The sequence below is a fragment of the Mastacembelus armatus genome, chromosome 2 (assembly GCF_900324485.2).
Source record: "Mastacembelus armatus chromosome 2, fMasArm1.2, whole genome shotgun sequence".
Lineage (NCBI taxonomy): Eukaryota > Metazoa > Chordata > Actinopteri > Synbranchiformes > Mastacembelidae > Mastacembelus > Mastacembelus armatus.
In genome coordinates, this window is record NC_046634.1 from 6,541,264 (window position 1) to 6,564,728 (window position 23,465).

The 23,465-nt window shown below is 40.2% G+C and overlaps 1 protein-coding gene across 1 annotated transcript in view; it reads left to right on the forward strand.

Annotated features, from left to right (window-relative positions):
* The window catches only part of LOC113127602 (protein FAM184A-like), a 37,820-nt gene extending 15,861 nt beyond the window's left edge, over window positions 1-21,959 (forward strand). Inside the window, 15 exon segments of the mRNA XM_026302303.1 lie at window positions 2,538-2,660; window positions 2,760-2,921; window positions 5,008-5,129; window positions 5,441-5,591; window positions 10,112-10,226; window positions 10,592-10,689; window positions 13,855-14,008; window positions 14,442-14,569; window positions 14,689-14,873; window positions 15,679-15,825; window positions 15,967-16,084; window positions 18,461-18,565; window positions 19,617-19,668; window positions 19,671-19,863; window positions 21,845-21,959. Coding sequence (XP_026158088.1) covers window positions 2,538-2,660; window positions 2,760-2,921; window positions 5,008-5,129; window positions 5,441-5,591; window positions 10,112-10,226; window positions 10,592-10,689; window positions 13,855-14,008; window positions 14,442-14,569; window positions 14,689-14,873; window positions 15,679-15,825; window positions 15,967-16,084; window positions 18,461-18,565; window positions 19,617-19,668; window positions 19,671-19,863; window positions 21,845-21,959 — 1,968 coding nt within the window.
* Window positions 21,960-23,465: the final 1,506 nt, after the last annotated feature.

Below are 23,465 nucleotides of genomic sequence, written 5' to 3' on the forward strand. Positions count from 1 at the left end.
TCTCTCTGAGTAAAAATGGGCTGCATGGTGGGAATACAAATGTTCTCACTGCCAAAGGAGCCTCTACAACAAATCAAATTACACAGTGTAAATGAATTTACTCTAATTCATTTACCACCCATGACAGCATGACATTACCAACAACCAATGCCTTAAAGCAACAAAGAGCACTTTGCTCTGTCTTGCTAGTCTGTTTTGCTGCCTCTGTGTAGCATAGTGTTCCCCACTTCCACCAGTCTAAACCATTAAACCATTGACGGCGTATAGGGGGTGGACCTGTACAGTGTGACATCACCCACAGCGTTACGCACTGTGAGAATGAAGCCAATCCAGTCGCCTGTTATGGACGTCACCATGTTGCTATTGTGGAGCCAGAATTACCATATTTGGACAATAAGGCAGTGGCTAGAGAGCATTCCCATGGCGACAACTGAGCCAATCAGCGGCGAGCTGAGATTAAAGGAGGCACCTGATTGGTCAATTATTTATCGTAATGTCTTGTGTTATGGCACAAATATCAACAGAAAAAAATTAGGAATATTAAGAGTGTGTTAAAGCAAAGATGACACAGGCACAGTAATGGCAACAATAGTGACTTGGCATTGATTTTTCAATGGAAGTCAATGGGACTTCCTATATGGGTTCAAATCTGCAAGCGAGCTTGTAATGTCCACCCCTTCTACAGTCACTGGTCTAAATATATATGACCAGTATTGCAGGAACCCAAAACCAAAACCACAGAGTTTGGGTCAGGCTCCAAATACTCCAAAAGTTTGACCAATATTCGGGGTAACACATATGGATCGTGTGTGATGTGAAAATTTTACAGTACAAAAGGCCTGTTTTTTGTCTAGTTCCTCCCTGTTTGTCAGTGCAGTTGATTGTTATAGATCAATAATTCATGTTCACATGGCTCCACCTGCACACAGCCAACATTAGGGATCTCATGCAGTCAAAGTGAATTAGCTTCATGGTATGAAAGCAGCATGATATAAACTACCACAGTGTAGCACTTTGTCTGAAAAGGCCCAGCCTGTTCCTTAAAATTACAGCTTTCAGTCTGAAATAAAGACATAAGACAGTCTTTTCTGTCTGTTTCTTCCCATATTTCTCCTCTTTCATAACATTTCTGTTTTTTTCCTCATGAGCACATACTGCTAATGCTGTTTGAAGCTGACTGCTAATTGGTTGATTTTCATTGACATTAAATCCTGCCTCCAGGCCAAGTGAGAGCGGTGTGTGAGCATGTGGGTGTGTGTTCACAGATTCCCTAAAAGAAAGAACAGAGGAAAGAGAAGGAAATATTATATAAGCCTGAGCTGTGCTGTGCTTCATCATCGTTACATTAATGTCTCTTTTTATTTGGACGAAAATTAAAGAAGATGCAGGAAGACAGAGAGGGTTTCAGAACCGGTCAATTTAAAAACAGCAGATTTAATTAATTTTAACTTATATCTCTGTCAGCAGGATTTTAATGATGACTAATTCTACAAATTGTGTGTGCGGTATTATTTTATAATTCACCACAGTCTACTTAAGGCCAGCTAAGATGGTGTTAGAATAGAGGCACTGCAGTCATTTCTATAATCTGCCTGCAGCTGGCTGCTCTACTGTGGATCTAAATTAATTCACTCATCTGATGGATTTATTTTCATGTGGAGGTAACTGTGACACAGGAAACTATCTTGTGTTTAGCATCTGTCTTTGCTCTGAGATACTATAAAGTAGATTGAGAAGAGCCGATTCAGATCAGTACAGATCTGACACTTTGGTGATTAAAATGAAATTTTGGCTCTTATTCCATGCCCAAGTCTCTCCAAGCCATATGGATTGTTTTATTGAATGAAGCAGCAGGTTAAAATTCAGTCATGCAAATAGCTGCATTAACATTATTCCTCTTATTGTTTGTTCTGCTGATTGTGTTCTTGACTAATTGTTTGGTCTACAAAACACCAGAAAACAGAATAGTGATAAATCAGCAGTGCTGTTCACACTGTGTTTTGTTGGAGAGCTTTTCCTAACTAAGCTAGGAGCTTTCTTTCATAGTAAAATATCCACTGAAAAATATCAGTGCCAGGGGTCAATAAAAAAGAGAGGTGATAAAATAAAGAAAATTTCAGAGTGGGCCAGAGAAGATTTAGTGCTGTGGTTTGAAGGATTATAGAAGCTGGTTGGTTTGATGAGATGGCCTTTTAATTTTAAATGACAACTCACGTGTCCCTCCGTCGTTCATTGGCCCTGCCTTACACTCTACAGCTGCTACAAGTTCATATTAGGGCACAAATAGGATTTACTGCACAGTGGCTTCTTACTCTCCTCATTTTTAAAAAGATTATAATTTTTGGGGATTTCAGGAGGAACAATTTTTAAACAGTGTTCCTGTTTCTGTTTGAAGCTAAAGGTTTGAATAAATGTCTGGTTTCATTCCTGGTCCCAACACTGAGACCCTAATTTCTGATCTTTTCTTGTTGTCCTTCATCTTTTTCACCATATATTATCCCTTTCTTCCTGTCTGCCTCCTGTCATCTCCTCCCCAGAAAATGAATCAAGAGTTTGAGATTAAGCACCTGTCGCTGGAGGAGCAGAGAGACCGTCTCCAGCAGCAACTGGACAACTTAAAAGAAGAGCTTTCTGCCAAACTCAACATGGCTAATCAAGAGGTATAAAACATTTATTCAGCTCTTCTTTGAGTCCTTAAATGTGACTGATCTTATCTTCCACTTCTGAGTGATGTGCTAACCTTCTGCTGATTTCCTCAGGTGTCCCATCTCCAGGAGCTGGTGAGGGAGGGGGAGCAGAACCTGGGTTCAGCTCAGACACAGATCACCTGCCTGAAAGAGACTCAGGAGAAACTCAAGATAGAACTGGATGCGACTAGAGCCAGAGTCCGAGAGACCAGTAACCTGCTGACCGATCTACAGGTGGGGATTAAATTGAAAGGGGTTTAGAGTATGAGAGAACCTTCAAACCTAAAAAAAAACCTGTGCAGATTATGATTTTCACGTCAGTCAGTCAGGTGGTGCATGTGAGCTCCTGAAGCAGACAAACCGTTATTCTGTTTTCACTCAGTTATTTTCTTCTTTGCCCTTGTGACAATCAGCCAGACAGTTTGTCCAACACTTAAATGTGGCGTTAACCAGTCAGTAAGTCGCACAGTTACAATTTGAAGGAATGACATAAGGAGAGAGAACATTTTGAAAGCTGGAAAAGAGAAAAAGTGCAGTCCTGAAGGCCAACTGTGAGATAATGATGATGAGGCTATTATGAGTTGAGTGCTCCTGTGTTTGAAAAGAGCCCTTTGGGTATGAGTGTGACAGGAAGAGTGTGTGTATTAGAGAACATAGTGTATGTGTGTAAGAAATGGAAAGATGCTGGAACTTTATTATTTATGTTATTATTATCGAAACTATTAATATGAGATTTCATGTTTTTAGGATCTCACTATAAAACAACATTACAGCAGTACATTAATAAAAAAAAAGCTGAAACAAAAGAACCGAGCAAATGAGCTGAACTTTGCACAGCCAACAATACTGACATCCACACAGATGAAGTTTAAATATCAATGAGTAGATACGTCACAGCTGTTGGAAAGTTGAACATAAAAACAGGCTAATGAATGACCCAGGGATGGTGATAAAAAAGGACAGGGAGGCTGAATGAGGACTGATAATTACATGGAAATGTCGAATGGCGCGCTTTGCGTTTCAACCATTGCCTGTACTCTATAAAAAGAAGGGGATTTTGTTAAAAAATGCAAGCCTAACACAGGGTTGCATTATGATAAGCCCATTGCAGGATAGACACAATCATAAAGCCAGCCTAGGCTGATTTACACTGAATCTAGACCAGCTATTGTTTAGCTGTTTATAGCAGGAACAATAGACAGAACATTAGAGGTTCAGTAAAACTTCAGTCACTATAGTGTAATGCATTGGAGCCATTTATTTTCTGCCAGTCTGTGGATATTCCAACACTAATTATCACATGAATATGTTTATATTTGTGTGTTGAAATTAATACATACAAAGTTGCCATATACAGAAAATGTGCTCTGCAGTCAAACAGTGTTTCCACCATTTGTTGTTTACATGAGTCAAACCTTTCATGTTACACATTACAGAACAGTGAAGTACTCAAGCATATTATAATCAAATTGCAAGGCTTAGTTACAGTGAAACATGACTCATCTCCACTGAGTGGTTCTTTTTTGTCTCTAATGCTGATAAGACCAATAATTACCTTATCTGAGAAATGCAGCTCAGTGTGGGTCAAAAACCTGGCTTGCTAACCTGTGCAGCATCCCTCAGATGATGAAGAATGACTCCAGAGAGTCAGGAACATTGGAAGACAGAACCTGGGTTCAGCTCAGGTCATACTTTGTTTTCAGCTTAAAAATATTAACATATTTTATGAGCAGAGGTTGTTTATAGTAATCAATAAATATTTTTTTAAACATTTATTGAAATGTGGCGTAGAACATAATATCTGTTATCCTCAACAGCAAAGTATGGATTTAACTGAAACTGAAGGGTTTCTCCTCAAAGCTTAACAGAAGCGCTCTTAATGAGCTCATCAGCAGGATAGACCCTGGAGCCTCTTCAGCAGCTGTAAAATGGCTGACCTGGTGAAATTGGTTTCTGTCTTGAAACCAGCGCATTAAAGATGTCCTGTTGCTGTGGCATTTTAAATAGATGTGGAGGTGGGCATTATGAGTCATCCAACTCTCAGGTATTGTGGTGCTGTATTAGGTCGGAAATAGCAGTTTGAGGAGATTTTCTTGTTTAGTGGCTGCACATAAGCTTCAGCACAACTTAGGTACATACGGTATTACCCATTTTGGTCTTTCAGTCTTTTATTCTAACCTGAACACCTAAATATCCCAAGGTAGCTAATGTGTGATTTCTAGGTGCTCTTATCTGACCCCGGGTTTAGCTTCATTACAGATGCTGGCTGTGACCACAACAGACCTTCTGTTACTGTTTTTTTATTGTTTTGTGTTTGTAGGAGGAGATCGAGACCCAGAAACAGCAGCACGAGGCCAGAGTGATGTCCATCAGAACCGAGGAGAAACAGAAGATGGACAAGATGGCAGATGACCTGGACCAGAAATGGAGAGATGCACTCCGGTAAAAGACAAATAAAAACTCTCTCTCTGTTGTCATGTAGACTCTCAGCCTGTCAGTCTCACTTTCATCTGTTTGTGTCCTCATTCATCTCTGCTGTCTCACAGCCCCTCGGCTTCCCAGTCACACATGTTATTAGCATACTGTAACAAGTGGACAGTCATGTATATTTATAAGAACAAGCGAGACGCGAACGTAATCCAAAGCAAGTTTAAAGAGGCATACAATATTTACAGATATGCGTTAGCAGGACAGACTCCAGCAGAGAGGACTAACGCAGTGAAAAATAAATTTACCAAACTCTGTCTCTGTAGGGAAGAAGTGCGCTTGTTGAAGGAGGAGTTGACCGAAGAGTATGAAGCAGATAAACAGGCAGTACTGACTCAGCTCTCACAGCAGAAAGAACTGGAGATGATGGCGGCAAGAGAGGGCTGGCAGAGGAAGGTGGAGGACCTGCTGGAACAGGTAAAACACACTATAGTTCGACGTAGAAAAATATGAGCTGTGTTCAACCAGCCTTCCTTCCTGGCTTACATGCTTGTACTGAGCTCACTAGTTAGAGTATTGGAACAGGCCCTGTGAGTGGTTTCCACGTAAACAAGCATCTAAAACCACTTTTTTCACAAAGACTCTGGTGTAACTGGGGCTTTGCAGTCAGAACATCAGAGGCATTAGCTAAAGGCTGGTGCTAACATGAGCATAACTTAGAAAAACAGCACTGCTTTTGTTTAGCTGGGATTTTCAGCCTCCAAGTCCAAAAGCTCCAGCATAAGGTACGGATCACATGCACATCTTGCTGCAACCAGCACCACATACTGTTTACTAAATGACTCATCATCAATGACTTATCAGACACCTGGTGTTGGCTGGTGCTCAGTCTGTTATGCTCACATACAGTATCTGATTAAAGAAGGTAGTATAGATGCTCTTACTGCATGTTTGACCTTTTCTCTGACCATCAGTGATGATTATTGTTTGCCTCAGAAATTCTGTCCTGCATTGAGAAAAATATTTGAAACAGATTGAACCACAAAATCTTCAATTTAATTCAAAGATGAAATGTAGCTGACAGCAATGTTTATCCATTCTGTGGGTTTGACAGAAATACTCTAGAGAAATACTCCAGCCCTGACCTTTACCCCTCCATCCTCTTTGGGAATCACTTTGATTGACAGATCCACTCAATACTGAAGCCTGGAGCAAAAGTAGGAGAAACACAACTCCAACACTCACACACTCGCACAGCCTGCTGGCTCACTGAGCCAGCAGTCTCATTGGCTCTATGAATGTGATTAACAGTGATGACTTTAACAACCCCTGTACCCGCTTTACAATTCACATATTTCCCACAACAACAATAAATTGTCCTGAAATGAACTAATTATTTAACTTCTCTTCTGAATATGAAATTCGCAGGATCTTTTCAGCTGCTCAGGTCAGAGAGAAATGTTTGATGCTGGGCTGAAAGCTCTGACACTTATCTACTTATTCTCATGCGGCCGCCCATGCTGAGCATGCTGCCTCTGGGTAATTCAGAGCACAGCTGAGTCACAACTGAAACCTCGCCCTGATTTTGCCAAGACGCCAATGGCCCCAGATAAACATTTTCTGACAAACTGGAGCCAGCAACTACCAATGCCAGCTAGCTAGTTTTCCCAAATCCAAACCATGAGGAAAAACGGGTCATGACAAACTGCAACAAGTTTAACGAAATCATCTGATCTGTAGGAAATGCTCTTTCCACCCATCCTTGATTTTGAGCCGATGTGATGGTCCATTGAACTTGTCAGAGAGTTGGAGAAAAATCAATTGGGTTATGATTGATTAATCAATTGATCATTTGGTTTATAAAATGTCGTGTACATTTTCCCAATGTTCAGAATCCATAACCCAGGAATAACAGTTTTATTCACATAACATGAAGAAAAACACAATTCAAAAGCTGGAATTAGTGAATTTAGTTAATTTTCTGTCAAACTATTCAATTAAGACTTTAGCTAATTGAATAATCATTTCAGGTCATATGACTGGTCAGAGAAGAAGACGTGTGTTGGTATTAAGGTCTAATAATTAGAAATGAAGAGAAATTTCATGTTTTTTTTTTTTTCTATAAGTGTCATTTTTTTCTGTGTCAAAGTTAAATCTCAAGTCTCTACAAAATCTACATGCTGCACTTCTTTATGTAACTGTGTAAATGTGAGTCAAAGCACAAAATGCTGCATTTTAAACTTATTGTTTGGAGTGGCTGAAAATAAACATCAAACAATGTTACAGACCAAACACTTAAGGTGCTTACACTGTGTGCAAGCGTGTGTTTAAGTGTAACTGCGTGCGTGCGTGCCTGCGTGTGTGTGTGTGTGTGTATTTTGTTTCATCAGAGGGCTTTGGTGATTTGTGATTTTTTTTTTTTTTTTTCCTTTTCTGAATGGGTGCATGTGTGTATTAGTATAATTGACGTGACAGCATCAAAACAAAATAGCAATGCAGACACCGGCAAAAACCTGAATTTTCAAAGAGGCAACATAAACACAAGAGCAAACAGTTTTAATGCGTTTGCTCCATTGAAAATCCAATACATTTTATAACTTCACATCTTGCCTTTGATCATGTAAAAAGTCAGTCAGGTGATCGACTGAAAATATATTGGTAATGATTTAAAAAAACAGACCTTTTTATTCAGAAATTATCTTATTCCAGTTTCTTAAATGTGAAGAGTTTTCTTTGTAATGTGATTATAGATTAAATATCTTTGGGATTTGAACAGTCTATTATTAGAGTGAGGAATTGTGGGTCACCGGTAATCCTTTGCCTCAATAAAACTCTTTTCTCTAATATTTGATCAACACTTTATACATTTACTTTACAAAATCAATTCATGTACAGAATATACTGTAAATACATGTGTGAATCCATAAATATACACAGCATGTTCCACCAACACAGAAACATTTATAAATATAATAAAGAGGAGCTGTTCCAGGGGAAGGCAACAGCCGTTGTGCTGGTTTAGGCCACAGTGAAGACAAAGGACGCAGGTATTGACCTACTTACAGTTCTACTAAAACACCAGCAGTGCTCATGGGACTCTATGTGGAGAAAGGCTCACACTCCCTTCACATTTAACACATCACTTCCCAATTTAAGTGTCAAGCAGCTCACACTTTTAACATGATGTGTGATTGAAACTAACAGTTGTCAGATTCACATCATCAAGTCTTTCAGCTGTCAGATGTAGCTAGTTTGCTGAAATTATCTATAGTGGAATTCTCAGTCATTGTCTAGTTCTAATTTCCATTGTTTCATGAATGCCCCTGTTGTTTTTTTTTTTTAAAATCTACTTCTGTTTGCAGTTCATGCAGACTCAGTGTGACACACCCTTCACACTACTGCTGAGAAATTCTTCTCATGTGTCTGTGTTAAACTACTGACAATGAAACTCAGCACAGATCCTTCACATTAAAAGCCTTTTAGAATCTCAAATGGGATAATCCCTTGTTTTCCTGGCAGGCTTTTGTAGGAAATGTTTTTAATTTCTACAGACACATAAAATATTCATTTCCTCTTCTTCAGTTTGCCACAATGGTTTTACTGGTGGAGTTACAAAGAGAAATGTCAGAGCAGCAGAGTGGTGAGTTTGGCATTCTGATATGCACAGTTAAAAAAATGGCAATTCCTCTGGACAGGAATACTAATCCTAGAGAAAACTTACAGAATTTACATTTAAAAGGAAGGATAGAAACAAAACTCAATCAAAACAGAGCCCCTCTTAACTTCTTCCTTCTGGACATGTCTTTACTTGATAAGTGTTGATTTGACTGATTTTGAAGGGTTAACTTTGATGTCTCAAGTACAAGAAGTGTGTGTGTGACTGGGTTGTTTTGTGTATGTTGGTACATGTGCTGTTGTTCCCTATAAGAACTTCTTTTACATACAGATATTGTCATTATTTGATTCTAGCCACAGGCTACTATTTTTGTGTAAGTGCACATTAGAGTGTGTTTAATTAAAACACTGTGAGCTAGACACATGCCCACAGGTTGTTTTGGGTATTTCATATTCATTAATCTTGTATGTCTAGTTCTGTAAATGTAAAAAAGATCTGTCATTGGTCTGGACACACTGTAGAGGTCACCCATCTGTCTTATTAAATCCATATCCAATGTAGAACCCCACAAACTTCATCCCAGCCCTGCTCCTCATCCTCTGATTTTAAATCCATCATACCTTACAGTTACTAATGGAGCTCTCTACAGCACTAAATCCTGCTGGGGATTTAACTGCTTGAGCTTGAGGAAGAGTGGCATGTAGAGGAACAGAGCCGTCTGTCTGAGAGGGTTCTGCCATTCACAGCCATTTATGCCCCTAATAGTTCCAATATCTCCTCAAAACAAAACTGTTTTGTGCACTCTGATGGAGCTTATGGCAGTTGGCTTTGTGCTGGCAGCTCACTGAGATGAGCAGTAATATCTCCAACTACAGACCTCTATGTTTTGCTTTTCTGGCTTCTATCCATGTGTAGATATTAGAACTAGCGAGTAGCTGTCAAAAAAAATCAACACTATCTGTCTAAAGTGAAAGTAACCTGTGATAAAAATGTTCTCTTAAGAGGATTAAAGTAGATGAGGGAGGAAAGACAAAGAAAGAGCGTTGTTTTTAATGTTGACCCAATTAAATGAGTGTAGTACATCGTGTGTTGCTCATTTCCTGCACATATTTCTTCAACAACAAAGGCCATTTCCTCTAAAGAAATTAAAGTGATGTTGCTGCACACTCAGAGATAAAGATCCACTCAAAGCCATTTTATGTTAATACTGCAGCTCTGTATGTAATTACTGACAGGCCCACTGACCTGTCCATGTTTGCTTTTAATTGCGCCCCATCAGGCCATTTTTTTAACATTTTGAAACCAGCCTACTTCTTTACTCATTGTTATTTTGCCCTTCACTGTGAATACCAGTAATTATTCACTGCCTGTCTTTGTCCAGATCGCTCTTTTGAAACAGTCCCTGGAGCTGCAGCTGTCTCAGTCGCAGTCAGCTCTCCAGCAGCTGCAGTCTCAGTTCAACCAGGAGAGAGAGCTGCTGAGCCAGCAGCTGAAAGGTACGTTGCCCTGTGCTGTTGTGTGAAAAACTCAAGTGTGGCCACAGCATGAGATCAGTGTGGTTACTTACAGCATGATACAAGAACACAAGTCCACCGGGTTTTGGTAATTGGTAAAATTGTTATGTTCTGCTATTCTGCTATAGAAAATAGAAATCCAAAACACAGACACATATTCCAAAACTATCATAAAGTTGTAAAAATTGAGGCCATGAATTGCATGATGTTTTGTCATGTCCTATTCAGCAGTGTGTCTCCTGCCACAGTGTGAGCACAGCATATTAAATAGAACAGAAAGATATCTGCTTTTGATGTGTCACAGTGCACATAATTTTGGCTCTGTTCGTGTGTGTGTATGCGTGCAGAGATGCAGAGAGAGCATCAGAGGAGAGAGCACCGATTACAGGAGGCTCACTGCTGTGCCCTCAGCACCATGGAGGAGGCCAGACAACACCAGATCAGGGTAGGACACATACATCAGTCATGACATGTTTTTGCTACAGTTTTAGTTTGTGTGTCAGTACTGCACAACACTGATTCTTCTGAGTATCATCTATTCATGTACTCACTCTCAGAAAATTGCATCCTATTACTGTATGCATCCCATCCCTCTGTAGTCAGCTTCAGCTGTTTACGCCAGCCATTGTCCAAGGAAGGTAGGAGGCAGAGGAAGACAATTTGGATGGTGCTGACAATGCAGAATAACCAAAAAAAATGTACATAGTTCACATCAGCAGATGCTTCTTGTGAATATAAAACTCAAAATGTCAGAATAGCTCCAAACCACACCTGTAGTCTGCTTTTGCTGATTGGACTCCAGGTTTGTGAACTCCTGACTCCAACTGGCTTTTGTTGCTGTCATTAGCCAAGGGATTCATATACACTGTCTAACCTACAAAATGAGACAAAATGATACATTTGTAAAATAGTCAAATTGATGAATGAACATTGTTTTAAGGTTATTTCTTGGCCTACATGCACCTGCTAAATCATAATTTGACATTTTATGGTCCTGATTTGTAAAACAGTTGATTAAAGTGCTTGAATTGTACCAGTAAGCAGCATTGCAGGAGTGTTGCTGTTAAGCTTTACCAGTAGTGTTACCTAACAAAAAACCTCAGACTAAACCTAAATCAAAATCAGCAGCTAAAATGAACAGTGGCGCTCGGCCAATCTGCAAAGCACCGAGCGCCTGTGGGTACTGAACCGTGTCTCTGCAGTGGTGCATGTCCCCTTAACTTAGGTTCAAGCTCAATCAGTTCAAAATGTGCTCTCCTGGGCTGACCACGTGCCTGTTATGAGACATCTGTGAAAATATGCTTTTGAGTACAAAAATGTGCTGCCGCTTTACCTACGTTTTTCCTGTGTTTTCATCTACTTGCTTTTATCTGTATGGTAGTGTGTGATCAGCAAAAACAGTATGTGCGGTGCAAGATGATATCCTCAGTATGAGGACTGTAAAATAGAATATTTCCTCTGACGTAACTTCATTTGTTGTCCAGGGATTCTCTACACATTATCCTGAACTTCATTTCTTCCTCAAAGGAAATTATAGCCTCATACAGTTTGGAAAGTGCAGTAGTCAGTGTTGTACCTGTCCTTCTGTTACCTTTACTGTATATCCTGTAGACGGCCATAGTGGGCTTGAGCCAATCACAGCTATCTCTGGGTGAAAGGTGAGGGGAAGACACTCAGATTCACACCTATGGACAAGTTATTCTATAGCACACTATTTCTTTGTGTGTATGTGTAAATAATAGGTATCCATCAGGAACCTCTGAGAGTTAACAAATCTGAAATCACAATAAACATGACACAAATAGAGCAAACAGTAGAAGGGAAAAGTGAATGGTCCTTATGGCTGCTAAGGGGAACAACTTATAAAAGAATCAAATCAGCTGAGAAAGTTCTGATTTGTAAAACATTTCATTAGGTTCATCTACTTTAATTTCTCCCATTTCCTTAACAGATGTTGAAAATGAGCCAGAACAGTTATTGCTTATTGTTGAGTTTATTGTTGAAGCGCTTATATAATTACATTGCAGGAAGTAACCTCTGACGTCTTTTAGTGCTTACCTCTATAAGATGATGTGTCAGGCACCCTTAATGTTTTTAGAATTCCTCCTGATTGAGGTCATAGATCACACAATGCACCTTTAAAGAAAAATTGGTATAATTTTATATCCTCTAAACCAGTGGTATTCAACTAAAATTTAAAGAGTTCCAGTTAGAGAAAATTTCTTGAAGCAAAGGTCCAGAAGATCATAATGTCTAACTAGATAGTCCATCCATCCATCCATCTTCTATACCCGCTTTTTCCTGGTTCAGGGTCACGGGGATCTGCTGGAGCCTATCCCAGCTCTCTCTCGGGTGGAAGGCAGGGGTACACCCTGGACAGGTCACCAGTCTGTCGCACTAACTAGATAGTGTGATATATATTTAAGTAGCCTAGTAGTTTTATCAACATCTGCATGTAATCAATACCTGACTGTCAAATCAAATGAATTCATAATCTTTATGTTGTGTCTCATAATGGCGTTTCACATCGGCACTTTTAATAAGTGCCACGGTTTCTGAACATATGAGACACACTGGTTTAGTGTTCCCAGTGGGAAGTATGAACAGAAATGAACAGAAAGAGTCTGTCCATTCCGGATTGAATGCTCTATTTTCGCTGTCCACTTTTCTTTTTTTGGAGGGTGCTGTTTGTTCCTTATTTTTCTCTCTCTTTCTCCGTCTCGCCCGCCTGTTTCTCTCCCTTTGTTTTCTACATGTATCGCCTTTTTTCTTTTTCTTTGTACCGTCTTTTCATGTGTAACTTGCCTCTAGCTCTGTTTACACTGTAGAGTCATAATGTTTACCGCCTGGAATGCACAGACTTGATTGGCTGAGTGTTATCACGTGGGATGGCTCAACTCGCATGTAATTAGTCTGTGCGTTTCCACTATCGTAAAGTCTACAAAAGCTGCGCCGGTGGAAATAAAAGAGCCCCGTTAGGTTTTAAATCATAACCTTCTGTTTTGGCTGTGGGTCTGGGTCCGTATGGGGCGGCTTTTGGTTCGGCACCCGGACCGCGGTCTGCCTGTTAGTGACCTATGCTCTAAATAATGATGAATAACTGTATGTGCATATAGATTTTATATATGTTTTTAATATAAAAAATCCTGCACTGCCAATGAGACAGTAAATGAAACTGAAAGTAAAATATTATTCAAAATTATTATTCAGCTCCTCTATTTCTTACATAGTGCATTGTCAACAGCACACTTGGTAAACAAGCAGATTAAATCTGCATCGACTGTTTTGAATGTTCTTAATTTTGGTGCTTTTCCAGTGTGAACACCAAGCCATCTCAGAGTTGGTATGGAATTAGGACAAATCTGCATATACATGTTTGCTCACTGTTTGTATTGGCTTCATAAATGCAATTCTGTTTTCAGCTTAAATATTATGTCAGAGCATTCTTGAAGGCACCACCAATAAGACAGATTTGACAATATTCACCACATGCAAAAATGTTCTTTTAGTATCATATTATAGCACATAATCCCAATCCTTTCATCTCTGTCCTCCATTCTTCTCTCTCCTTCATCTCCTCTTTCATCCCCTTTTTCCCACCCTCTGCCAGGCCCTGGAGGAGCGTCTGAAGCAGGAGCAGAGGGAGGAGGTTCATGCTCTGAAGGAGGCCCACAGGAGGACCTTAGAGATCCTGAGACAGCAGTCAGACCAGGAGCTGCAGACGCTGCGATTTGAATTGGAGGATGAAGGGAAAGCAAAGCTGGGTGAATAAATACACTTAAGACTTGCACTGATCTTGTCTTTATTTGTAGCCATATTGATTATGTCTCCATCCATAATGCTGGTCTCTTCCTCTATGGTATGCTGATTATGTGTCTACCACAAGATGTCAAGTTGTTGAAATTTCTGACATAATAAACCATCTGCGGTTGTCTCTGGTATTAATTTGACAGTGATATTAAATCTCTGCAAGTGAAGAAGTTTAAAAGGGGGCTCTGCTTGGGACCAAAAATGATCTGCATTTATTATTTATGATTTATCCACAGTGATAATACTTGTACTCACTGTTGTTGCATTGGCTTTTTTTTTTTTTAATCAATGCATCATGTCTCTGCCTGTGGTTTTTCTATGTGGCTAAGTGTTATGTGAAGATATTTGCTCAAATTTTGCTATCTGACCCCAATGTCTGTCTGGCAGCCTCTCTTCGAGCAGAGCTGAACCACCTCCATGCTGCAGCCATAGAGCATCTAAAGCAGATCCACCTTAAAGAAAACACTGCTGTCAAACGAGACCTAGAGAATGCTATGGAGCACAGCCACCAGCAGGTCTGTTTTCTTCTTGTTTCTCTGTGTGTACATGTAACTTCTGTAATGTGTATACTTCTGATATCTCCTAACATCTAACTCCTCTGCTAATGTACACGCTACACATGTATGTTTTCCAGGAACAAGAGCTCCTGGTCCGTATCTCAGACCTGCAGGCAGAAGTGTGCTCCCGTAGCAACCGCATCACCGATTTGGATCATGAGATCCACTCTCTAAACGAGACCATTGACACTCTGACCAGAGAGCTGGAGCTGAAGGGCAAAGAGGTGCTGCGGGTTCGCAGTGAAGCTAACCATCAAATAAGGTACATAAGACACAGAAAGCTTCAGCAGATATGAATTCAACAATGAGAGGCTCCCCTCGAATTATATCTGAAAACATAGTACATCACATCATTCAGAAAACTGTTCCAACATTATTATTATTATTATTATTATTATTGAGGGGACAGAGCTGAACTCAGCAGTAACTGACCCAGTTTGCAGACAACTAATCCTGCACTCATGTCATGGGAATAACCATCTGAACAGCTTATGTTATGATTAAATGCAGCATTTTGGCAAGTGTTAATGCTCTGAAACTCATCTCTGTTGTGACTTAGTTTCTAAATAACTTTGTGACTTCCGGCACACACATGTTTTATTCACACAGTGTGGTGTGAAATCTTGGTCATAAAGGACTACATCACTAATTGCAGGGGACTCAAAACAGACAGTATGTGACTGCTACACACTCTTCATTACTTCTTTATACTCAGAATGCAGACCTATTAATTTTGGCACTTTGTCATTAATGCATCAGCCATGTACACCAAATCTTTTAACAAGAGGGCCTACATTTATCAGTTCTGCTCTTTAGGTTGCTGCTGAGTTTAGCTTGCAGCTGCACATCTTGTTGTCATCCTGTATAATTAAATGAAAAGTGCCGTCAATCTAATGGTTGTCTACCAGAAAATTAAGTGTATTTGTGAGCAGTATTCATGATGAGGTACTTGTGCAGTGAAAGTCACTTTAACCTCATGATGCGATACAAAACTTCGAGCACACGTCACATGTTGACCTAATGTCACCTTAAGTTTTAATTATGAGATTTGTTTGTCTCTGCCACAGGGCCCATGAACAAGATCTTATGAAGAGACATGAGAGGGATCTGGGGGAGCTAAATGCAGTCCATCACAGAGAAACACAAATCATGCTGGCTGATTTCAATAAGGCTCAGGAGGTCCTCAAAGACAAGATTTCTGCTCTACAAATACTGTAAGTCACAGAAATGTGGCAATACATCTGTTGTCTGTCTTCACTGGAAAAATTATAGCTTTTTCCTGTGTCACAGCTTTTCTAACTGTACCTGCCTGCCTTTTTACTTAGCTGACACCTTTATGTGTCGTGTGTGTTCAGGTTGGAGGGCACAGAGGAGAAGTTAAGAAATAGAGAAAGTCGACCCGAAGACCTGCATCTAATAGCAGAGCTCAGAGAGATGGTCACTGAAAGAGAAGCCCTGGTCAAAAAGTTAGTGGTGAGTACACTGGGCAGCATCTGGTGCCGAGAGGTAGAGCTTAGGAAACTCTCTCTACTGCCTCAGATATTGTGATTTCACAATGTACTCACAACTAAGAGAAGTGGACAGCTGAAAGCATTTCAAGCATCTACAGTGGAGAGGTTAGAGTTGATTTTGGATGACATATCTACGGTGGCCGAGAAGGGCAAACGCGCTGCAAAACAAAAACGCTGCAAAAGAGAAACGCTGCAAAACAGAAACGCTGCAAAACAGAAACGCTGCAAAAGAGAAACGCTGCAAAAGAGAAACGCTGCAAAACAGAAACGCTGCAAAACAGAAACGCTGCAAAAGAGAAACGCTGCAAAACAAAAACGCTGCAAAAGAGAAACGCTGCAAAACAAAAACGCTGCAAAACAGAAACGCTGCAAAACAAAAACGCTGCAAAACAGAAACGCTGCAAAACAGAAACGCTGCAAAAGAGAGAACACAACGGAAGTGCGCCAGGCCGATAGGGGGACCCCGAACTGAGGGGTGCAATGAACAAAGAACTTTTACAGAGGCGAGAGAGACACATGTAGCGACATAAGTCACGTCTCATTTTGGAGGCTGCGTAATGATGCAGGTTATAGTGTTGAATTGCAAAAGAATTGAATGAGCGACCTCTGATGATTGTTCTCATGTGCTAATATGTGCTAACAATGTTCTGTTACATTTGTTTACTTGATCAAAATGTCATACAACGTGGGGGGGTTGGGAGATCTGAAGGTGCGTTTTCCATTTGTTACTTAACACTTGGCCGTCATCTTTTACAACATTGTACTTTTATAATACTGTAAAACATGACGGCCAAGTGTTTAAAAAATAATAAATGTAAAACGTACTCTAATGCCCGCTAAATTCACAGCCAGCAGACGTTCTTTTGTCACTTTGCTTTATTAAGTTTTTAGTCAGAACAGGTAACAGGTAACAGGCTACTGTTTCAGCCGTAGCCACGCTAAGTAGGGATGGGAATATCGACTCTCTGGAATCGATACTTCCATACTTTGGAGTCGATACTTTCTTAAGTATCGCTCGATACCACTCCTAATAAAAAACGTGCAATTAGTTTTCACTTCTGAGAGTTTTGGATGTGTGAAAACCAGCCCAAGCGTATTTTAAATGGTCTTCCGTATCACATGATGATGGCAGCCAATCAGATGTCAGAGCTTTCCAGAGCCAGTCATGCACTGCAGAAGGAAGTATTACTCTCTCCACTCTGCAGCGTGGAGGGACCTCCTCCGTCTCAGTGCTGAGAGGCACGGCAGCATGGAGAGAGATAGAAAAAGAAGCATTGTGTGGTGCTATTTTTCACCCACTACGAAGGGAAATGCTATTTATTTATTATCATTTTATTATTAGCATTTAAACAAGTATTTATGTTCATGAGCATTATTCATGTTGCCATTGCAATAAAGATATTAATCAACACTGTGCAATAATGATTTTCCTTTAAGGTGCAGAAGGTATCGGTATCGTCGATACTGACCCTGTAGTTACTTGGTATCGGATCGATACCAAATTCTGTTGTATCGCCCATCAGTAACGCTAACTCCCCTCACCGAACAGCTCTCTCTCACCCTCCCTCTCTTCCCTCCACACACACTTCTTCCCTCCTCCCTGACCCATCTCCCTCTAGCTCACCCCACCGACTCCCCAAAGAACACCCTGAACAAGACAACAACCTATAGTCATTACAGCACCTTCAGATCTCCCACCCTGCAACACCCCCCCCCCCCCCCCCCGCCACGTCTCCCGACGTTGTATGACATTTTGATCAAGTAAACAAATGTAACAGAACATTGTTAGCACATATTAGCACATGAGAACAATCATCAGAGGTCGCTCATTCAATTCTTTTGCAATTCAACACTATAACCTGCGTCATTACGCAGCCTCCAAAATGAGACGTGACTTATGTCACTACATGTGTCTCTCTCGCCTCTGTAAAAGTTCTTTGTTCATTGCACCCCTCAGTTCGGGGTCCCCCTATCGGCCTGGCGCACTTCCGTTGTGTTCTCTCTTTTGCAGCGTTTCTCTTTTGCAGCGTTTCTGTTTTGCAGCGTTTCTGTTTTGCAGCGTTTCTCTTTTGCAGCGTTTCTGTTTTGCAGCGTTTCTCTTTTGCAGCGTTTCTGTTTTGCAGCGTTTCTGTTTTGCAGCGTTTCTCTTTTGCAGCGTTTCTGTTTTGCAGCGTTTCTGTTTTGCAGCGTTTCTCTTTTGCAGCGTTTCTGTTTTGCAGCGTTTCTGTTTTGCAGCGTTTCTGTTTTGCAGCGTTTCTCTTTTGCAGCGTTTTTGTTTTGCAGCGCGTTTGCCCTTCTCGGCCACCGTACATATCCCTTAACTTGTCTTTTTCCATAGGATGACAAGAAATTTTACCAGTTGGAGTTGGTGAACAGAGAGACAGGGTTCAACAAGGTCTTCAATTCCAGTGCCAACGTTGGTGTCATTAACCCACTTATCAAGGTGAGTGGTGTCGTGCTTGTCAGTGTGATTGACTTGGACATCAGGATCCTGTGGGTGTTTGTGACATCATCAGCTGCTTGAATATCTTCCATAGCAGTTTATGGTAAGTTAGAGAGGAATGTTTGCAATCCTTGTGCTTGATTTTATTTTGTGTTTTTGGGTATGTTTAAATATATTCCTTTATTAGATCTTCTACTCGTTTAATCTTATATCAAATCAATGTTATGAATCACCGAAGCACAAAATCACCCCATACTACCTAAAAGTATGTGTGAACATTACACACATCTCATACATCTCACTTCAGATTTTTCATAGACTCATCATCATCTTTCTTCTGTGTACACAAACCGACTGATTCTTGGAGTTCTTCAGAAACAACATTCTTGATTTTAGCAGTATAGCATCAGTCACCTCCTCCTCCTCATCACCTCTGTGCGGCTCATTGTGGGTCCTTCACATTAGATAACATATGCATCCTTGATTCCCTCAGTTCCACCCTTAAGCTCAAGTGTGTAGGATTACTCATTTACCTGTTTCCATTTGTTTGAATTGTTCTTCTTGAGCATCTATAAGCTATGTGAAATTCTGCAATATGTAATGACATTTTGCCCATATGCAAACAGATATTCACTATTTAAATAACAAGCAATTAGTCTCACTCAGTAGAAACTTTGAGTAACTAATTCTTTCTGATTTTTCAGTAATATGTTACTCACCACATGTGGTTCTTGACTGAATGTCAGCAAAGAATTCCCAGTTCTCAAAATGAGTAAATATTTTCACACGAATGTGTTAAACTCTGTGGCAGACACATGCAGTAGTAAAAATTATAGGTTGAACAACTGTTCGTTGCTTGTTGAAGGTTGTATTTAGCTTGAGGCAATGCTGTTATCCCTACAGAGTATGGACTGTAGGGTGTTAAATTGTTGGCCAATCGGACATGAAGTAGGCAGCTCATGTAAACAACTAAGCTGTTTAGAAAATGTACTCCATATCAGCAGCATGTTGCAGTTGATGGGCCTGTAGAAAAGACAGACGTGGCCTTTAGGGGACCAGAGGCCACTTTGCACCTCCTCACTCCCCACTCCAGAGGTCCCCTCCTGTTTTAAGAAAGCCCTGCCACTGTTCAGCTCTCTTCCTCCTTCTCCTCTTCCTCAGTATTCTCCTCTTCCTCAGCATCCTCCATCTCTTTCTCTTCATCCTTCACCTCATCCCATGTCAAGCCTTGCGCTTCCTGATGCTCCTCATCCTCAGGAGCCCCTGGCACAGCATCAAGGCCTACAGAGCTTTAGGAGGTGAGACTGAATGTGACTTCCACCACTGCCCTCAATTCATGTCAGGGAATGACGTATGTGATGTTTGCTGCCCCACTGTCTGTATCTCTCACCTCACTTCTTAATTTCCCTCCCTATTATACTCACTCCTTCCCCCAAAACTTGATAAACGGCTTATTTTAAAAGTCATATATTATCAAAATCAGATGTTGATTACCCATCCCTAGGATCACAGAGGCTCATTCTTTTTCTCTGGAGGAATACAAATGCTGTAGGTCTTGCATGGGTGGGGTTGCATGGATCCATCTCATTTCACTACCTTCATGGCATTGATGAGATCCATATGTGGAGGAAGGAAAAGGAAGGAAAGGCAGCATCACAGAATTCAAAGCACAAAATCACCCACCGCTTTGACAATAATGCACAGTCTGTAAAATCCAGCTGCTGTTTTGTTTTTTTTTTTTGTTTTTTTTGTCAGTCATGTTAAGTCAGCAGTTCTTTGATTTGTTTTTGATCTTCCCCAGTGATGAAGTGTGAGATACATCTAAATCCTGTTTGTGGGATTTAATAAATTTCATTAATTTTGTTAATGGAATTTTAATTTAATCCACAGTCAAAACAGAGTACCAAATTAATCTATTAATTTCACAGAACACTGCAGTCGTCTTCAATTAGTTCAGGGTCAACACAGAAAAATAATGAAGATATAATCCTTTTTGATTCATTATGCATTCAACATGACATTTTCCCATTCCCTACCATGAAACTATCACAGATTTCATTAAAATATACTGCAAGTCATCACTGTCATCCCATGTCTGCTTTATGTTGCTCATAAAAAGAAACCAACCATAAAACTTCACACATACAAAGTCTCCATAAGACCTCAAACTCTGAGTGAAGCCAAAAATAAAAAATGATTTGAAAGCACTACAGAAACTTGCAAATGTGACTCTTTCAGGATAACACTGTAATGTTCCAGTAGCAACAGGGGAGCGGACACAGTTTAAGAGGAGGTGAAGGAGTGCTGTTTGCTGCAAACACTGATTAGAAGCACCGCCACGGGAAGATGCAAACTAGCTGAGCCAAAGAGTACACTAAACACAATTCAAACAATGAGCAGTTAAATGGCCACATATCAAAAACAAGCTGAAGGTGCAAGACCTAAAACATGTCATGAAAAATTCCATAAAACAGATGCTAATGTGACATGCATTGTTTGAGAGCTAACACTAAGCAGATTCCAACAATACAAGTCCTATTTCTCTACCACTAAAACCCACTGAAAGACCTGCCAAGGAATTGCAGAAATAAATTATGAAGCAATGATTATGAATTTTGTCTTTCCTTTGCTGATTTCTGATCATAAGTTGGTCCCTTAAAAGGGAAGTGCATCAGTTTAGCATTATAAGTCTATGCAAGTGTCAGACAGATGCTCAGCAAAAAATTTGTCATAGATGGATCTTTTGTACTAATTGTACAGTATTTGGTTTGTTGGGACCTAAACTGTAATTCTGTCTGTTCCAAAAGGACCCCACCCCAAAGTGGTTCTTGGGGCTTGGTTTGAGTTCCCTCTGTGTGATGTTTGCATGCCATCCAATTCATGGTTCTTGTCCCACAGCCCAAAGACATAGAAGTCAGGTAGGAGATGCTGAAATCAGAGCCAGGTTTGAATGGTTTTCTGTCTGTATGCAAAATCTCCACCTGTACAATGTTTAAAGATTAGGCATGGATTCAGAAAGTCATCTGTTATATCCTGGACTGTGGGCAAGACCCCAGGTTCTGTACTGCCAAAACAGTCACTGGATCTCCCTGATTACACTGTGACACCTGTTCTGCTCAAAATCACAGCATGCAAGGGAATCTGACTCTGCCTAAAAATCATTGTACTGTCTACTGTGCATCTGTTGTATATGTGTGTTTGTGAATTTCCGCATCTCTCTTGTCCTCCTTTCTTATCATTTTAACAGATGTTGTGCTTTTTTTTCCCCCCCTTCCTCAGCCTTCCTGAGGCCAACGCTGTGACACCATCAGAGCCAGGAGAGTTGGAGGCAGGAAAAATCAAAGAGTACGTTGCAAAAAAAGAGGAGCTGTATGCACAGTATTTCTCTTTCTAACTGGCAAAAAAATCCTTATTCTGTTAAAAAAACAAAGTACTGGGACAGAGAGTTAAGTTGGACAGCGATTCAAAGTCATTTAGGCAACATTCATTTTCAACATACATTGTTTATCACAGTATCTGCAGTATTTCAGCTTGAGTAAAACATTAGGGCTTCCATGAATTATGAGCATTTTGCACAGTCTGGCTTGTTGGTGTGTTATTATAAAAGTATGCATGGTTAGTGAGGATATGCAGTATAAAAGCATTAGTCTACTGTGATTTGTCATATTAGTTTAGTTTATACTTAGTTTATACTATCCACAGTTCTGCAAAGCATTTGTTTGAGCACTAAATCTGCTCCAAGCAAAGTAAGTTGTAAGAGAGAAGTCAAAGCCAGAAGTCTAAATGTGGATTAGCAGTGATGTGGAGGTGCTGTGCAGGTTTGCTTGCAGCTCATACATTTGAATTTGAGCTAAATGTGTGATTTCTCATATGGAAGAGATTCCCTACAGGGATTAGATTGCATATTAAGAAGGAGGAAGGAAACAGGCGTGTAGCTACTATACTTGCTTAGATTTACTGCAGTGTTGCTGAGGGGAATAGAATGTGGTAAATGCAGAAATATTGCAGTATAGAGGATCCTGCCAACATATTACAACTTGGATGTTATTTAGTAGTTTTAACCATCTTTGCTCTTCATGTAAATGTCATTCTAGAAAGGGCAGTGAAATATAGAACAAAATTAGTTTCCCATAAATCTCATAGTAACATTTACCTTCAGTTTTACCTCCAAATCAAGCCGCTTAGCCAAAACTACCAAAATAAGGCCCAACCTGGAGCACAGCTGGATTATACTGTCAGTAGGTCTACTACGTCTGAAACATCCTCACCATAAATACACATACACCACAATAACAACACCAGCAAAACAGACCAACTTTATCTGGCTTTCCCAGTACTTTGACTGTGTACATGTAAATGTTTGAAAGTCATTTTCAAATCTCTGAGCTAGCTGAGGGGCGCTTGATTTATTATTCCAGATGCCTCAACAGTCTCAGGAGGGGAAACATCAAGACACCGAATCAAGCGCCCCTCATATTTTTATTATTCCAGTATTTATAATGTAACAAGCTACTGTTTTTCTATGGTCTGCTTTTAATACCAGTGGGCCAGAGACATACGGAGGGAGAGTTCTGCCAGCAACATGTAGACGTCGACTGACTCCTGCTGTAGGAATTTTTTTTAATGCCAAGGAAGGGTTTAGTAAAATATATAAAATTATTACAAGCTAGGAGTTGAAGTTGATGGCTGAACTCTCTTGTTCAGTACACGTCTCTGCCTGTGGGGCAGACCACAGAGCATGTGAAAACAGAAACATTATGCTGCTGTCACTCACTTGAACTCATTTTTCTGGTTTTTGGTGAACTGTCTGTATTTTAACTTGAATTGAAAGTTTACATAGTTCTTGTGCTGAGTATTTTTCATGACCTTTAAGGTCCATGAAGTCCATTCAGTAACATGT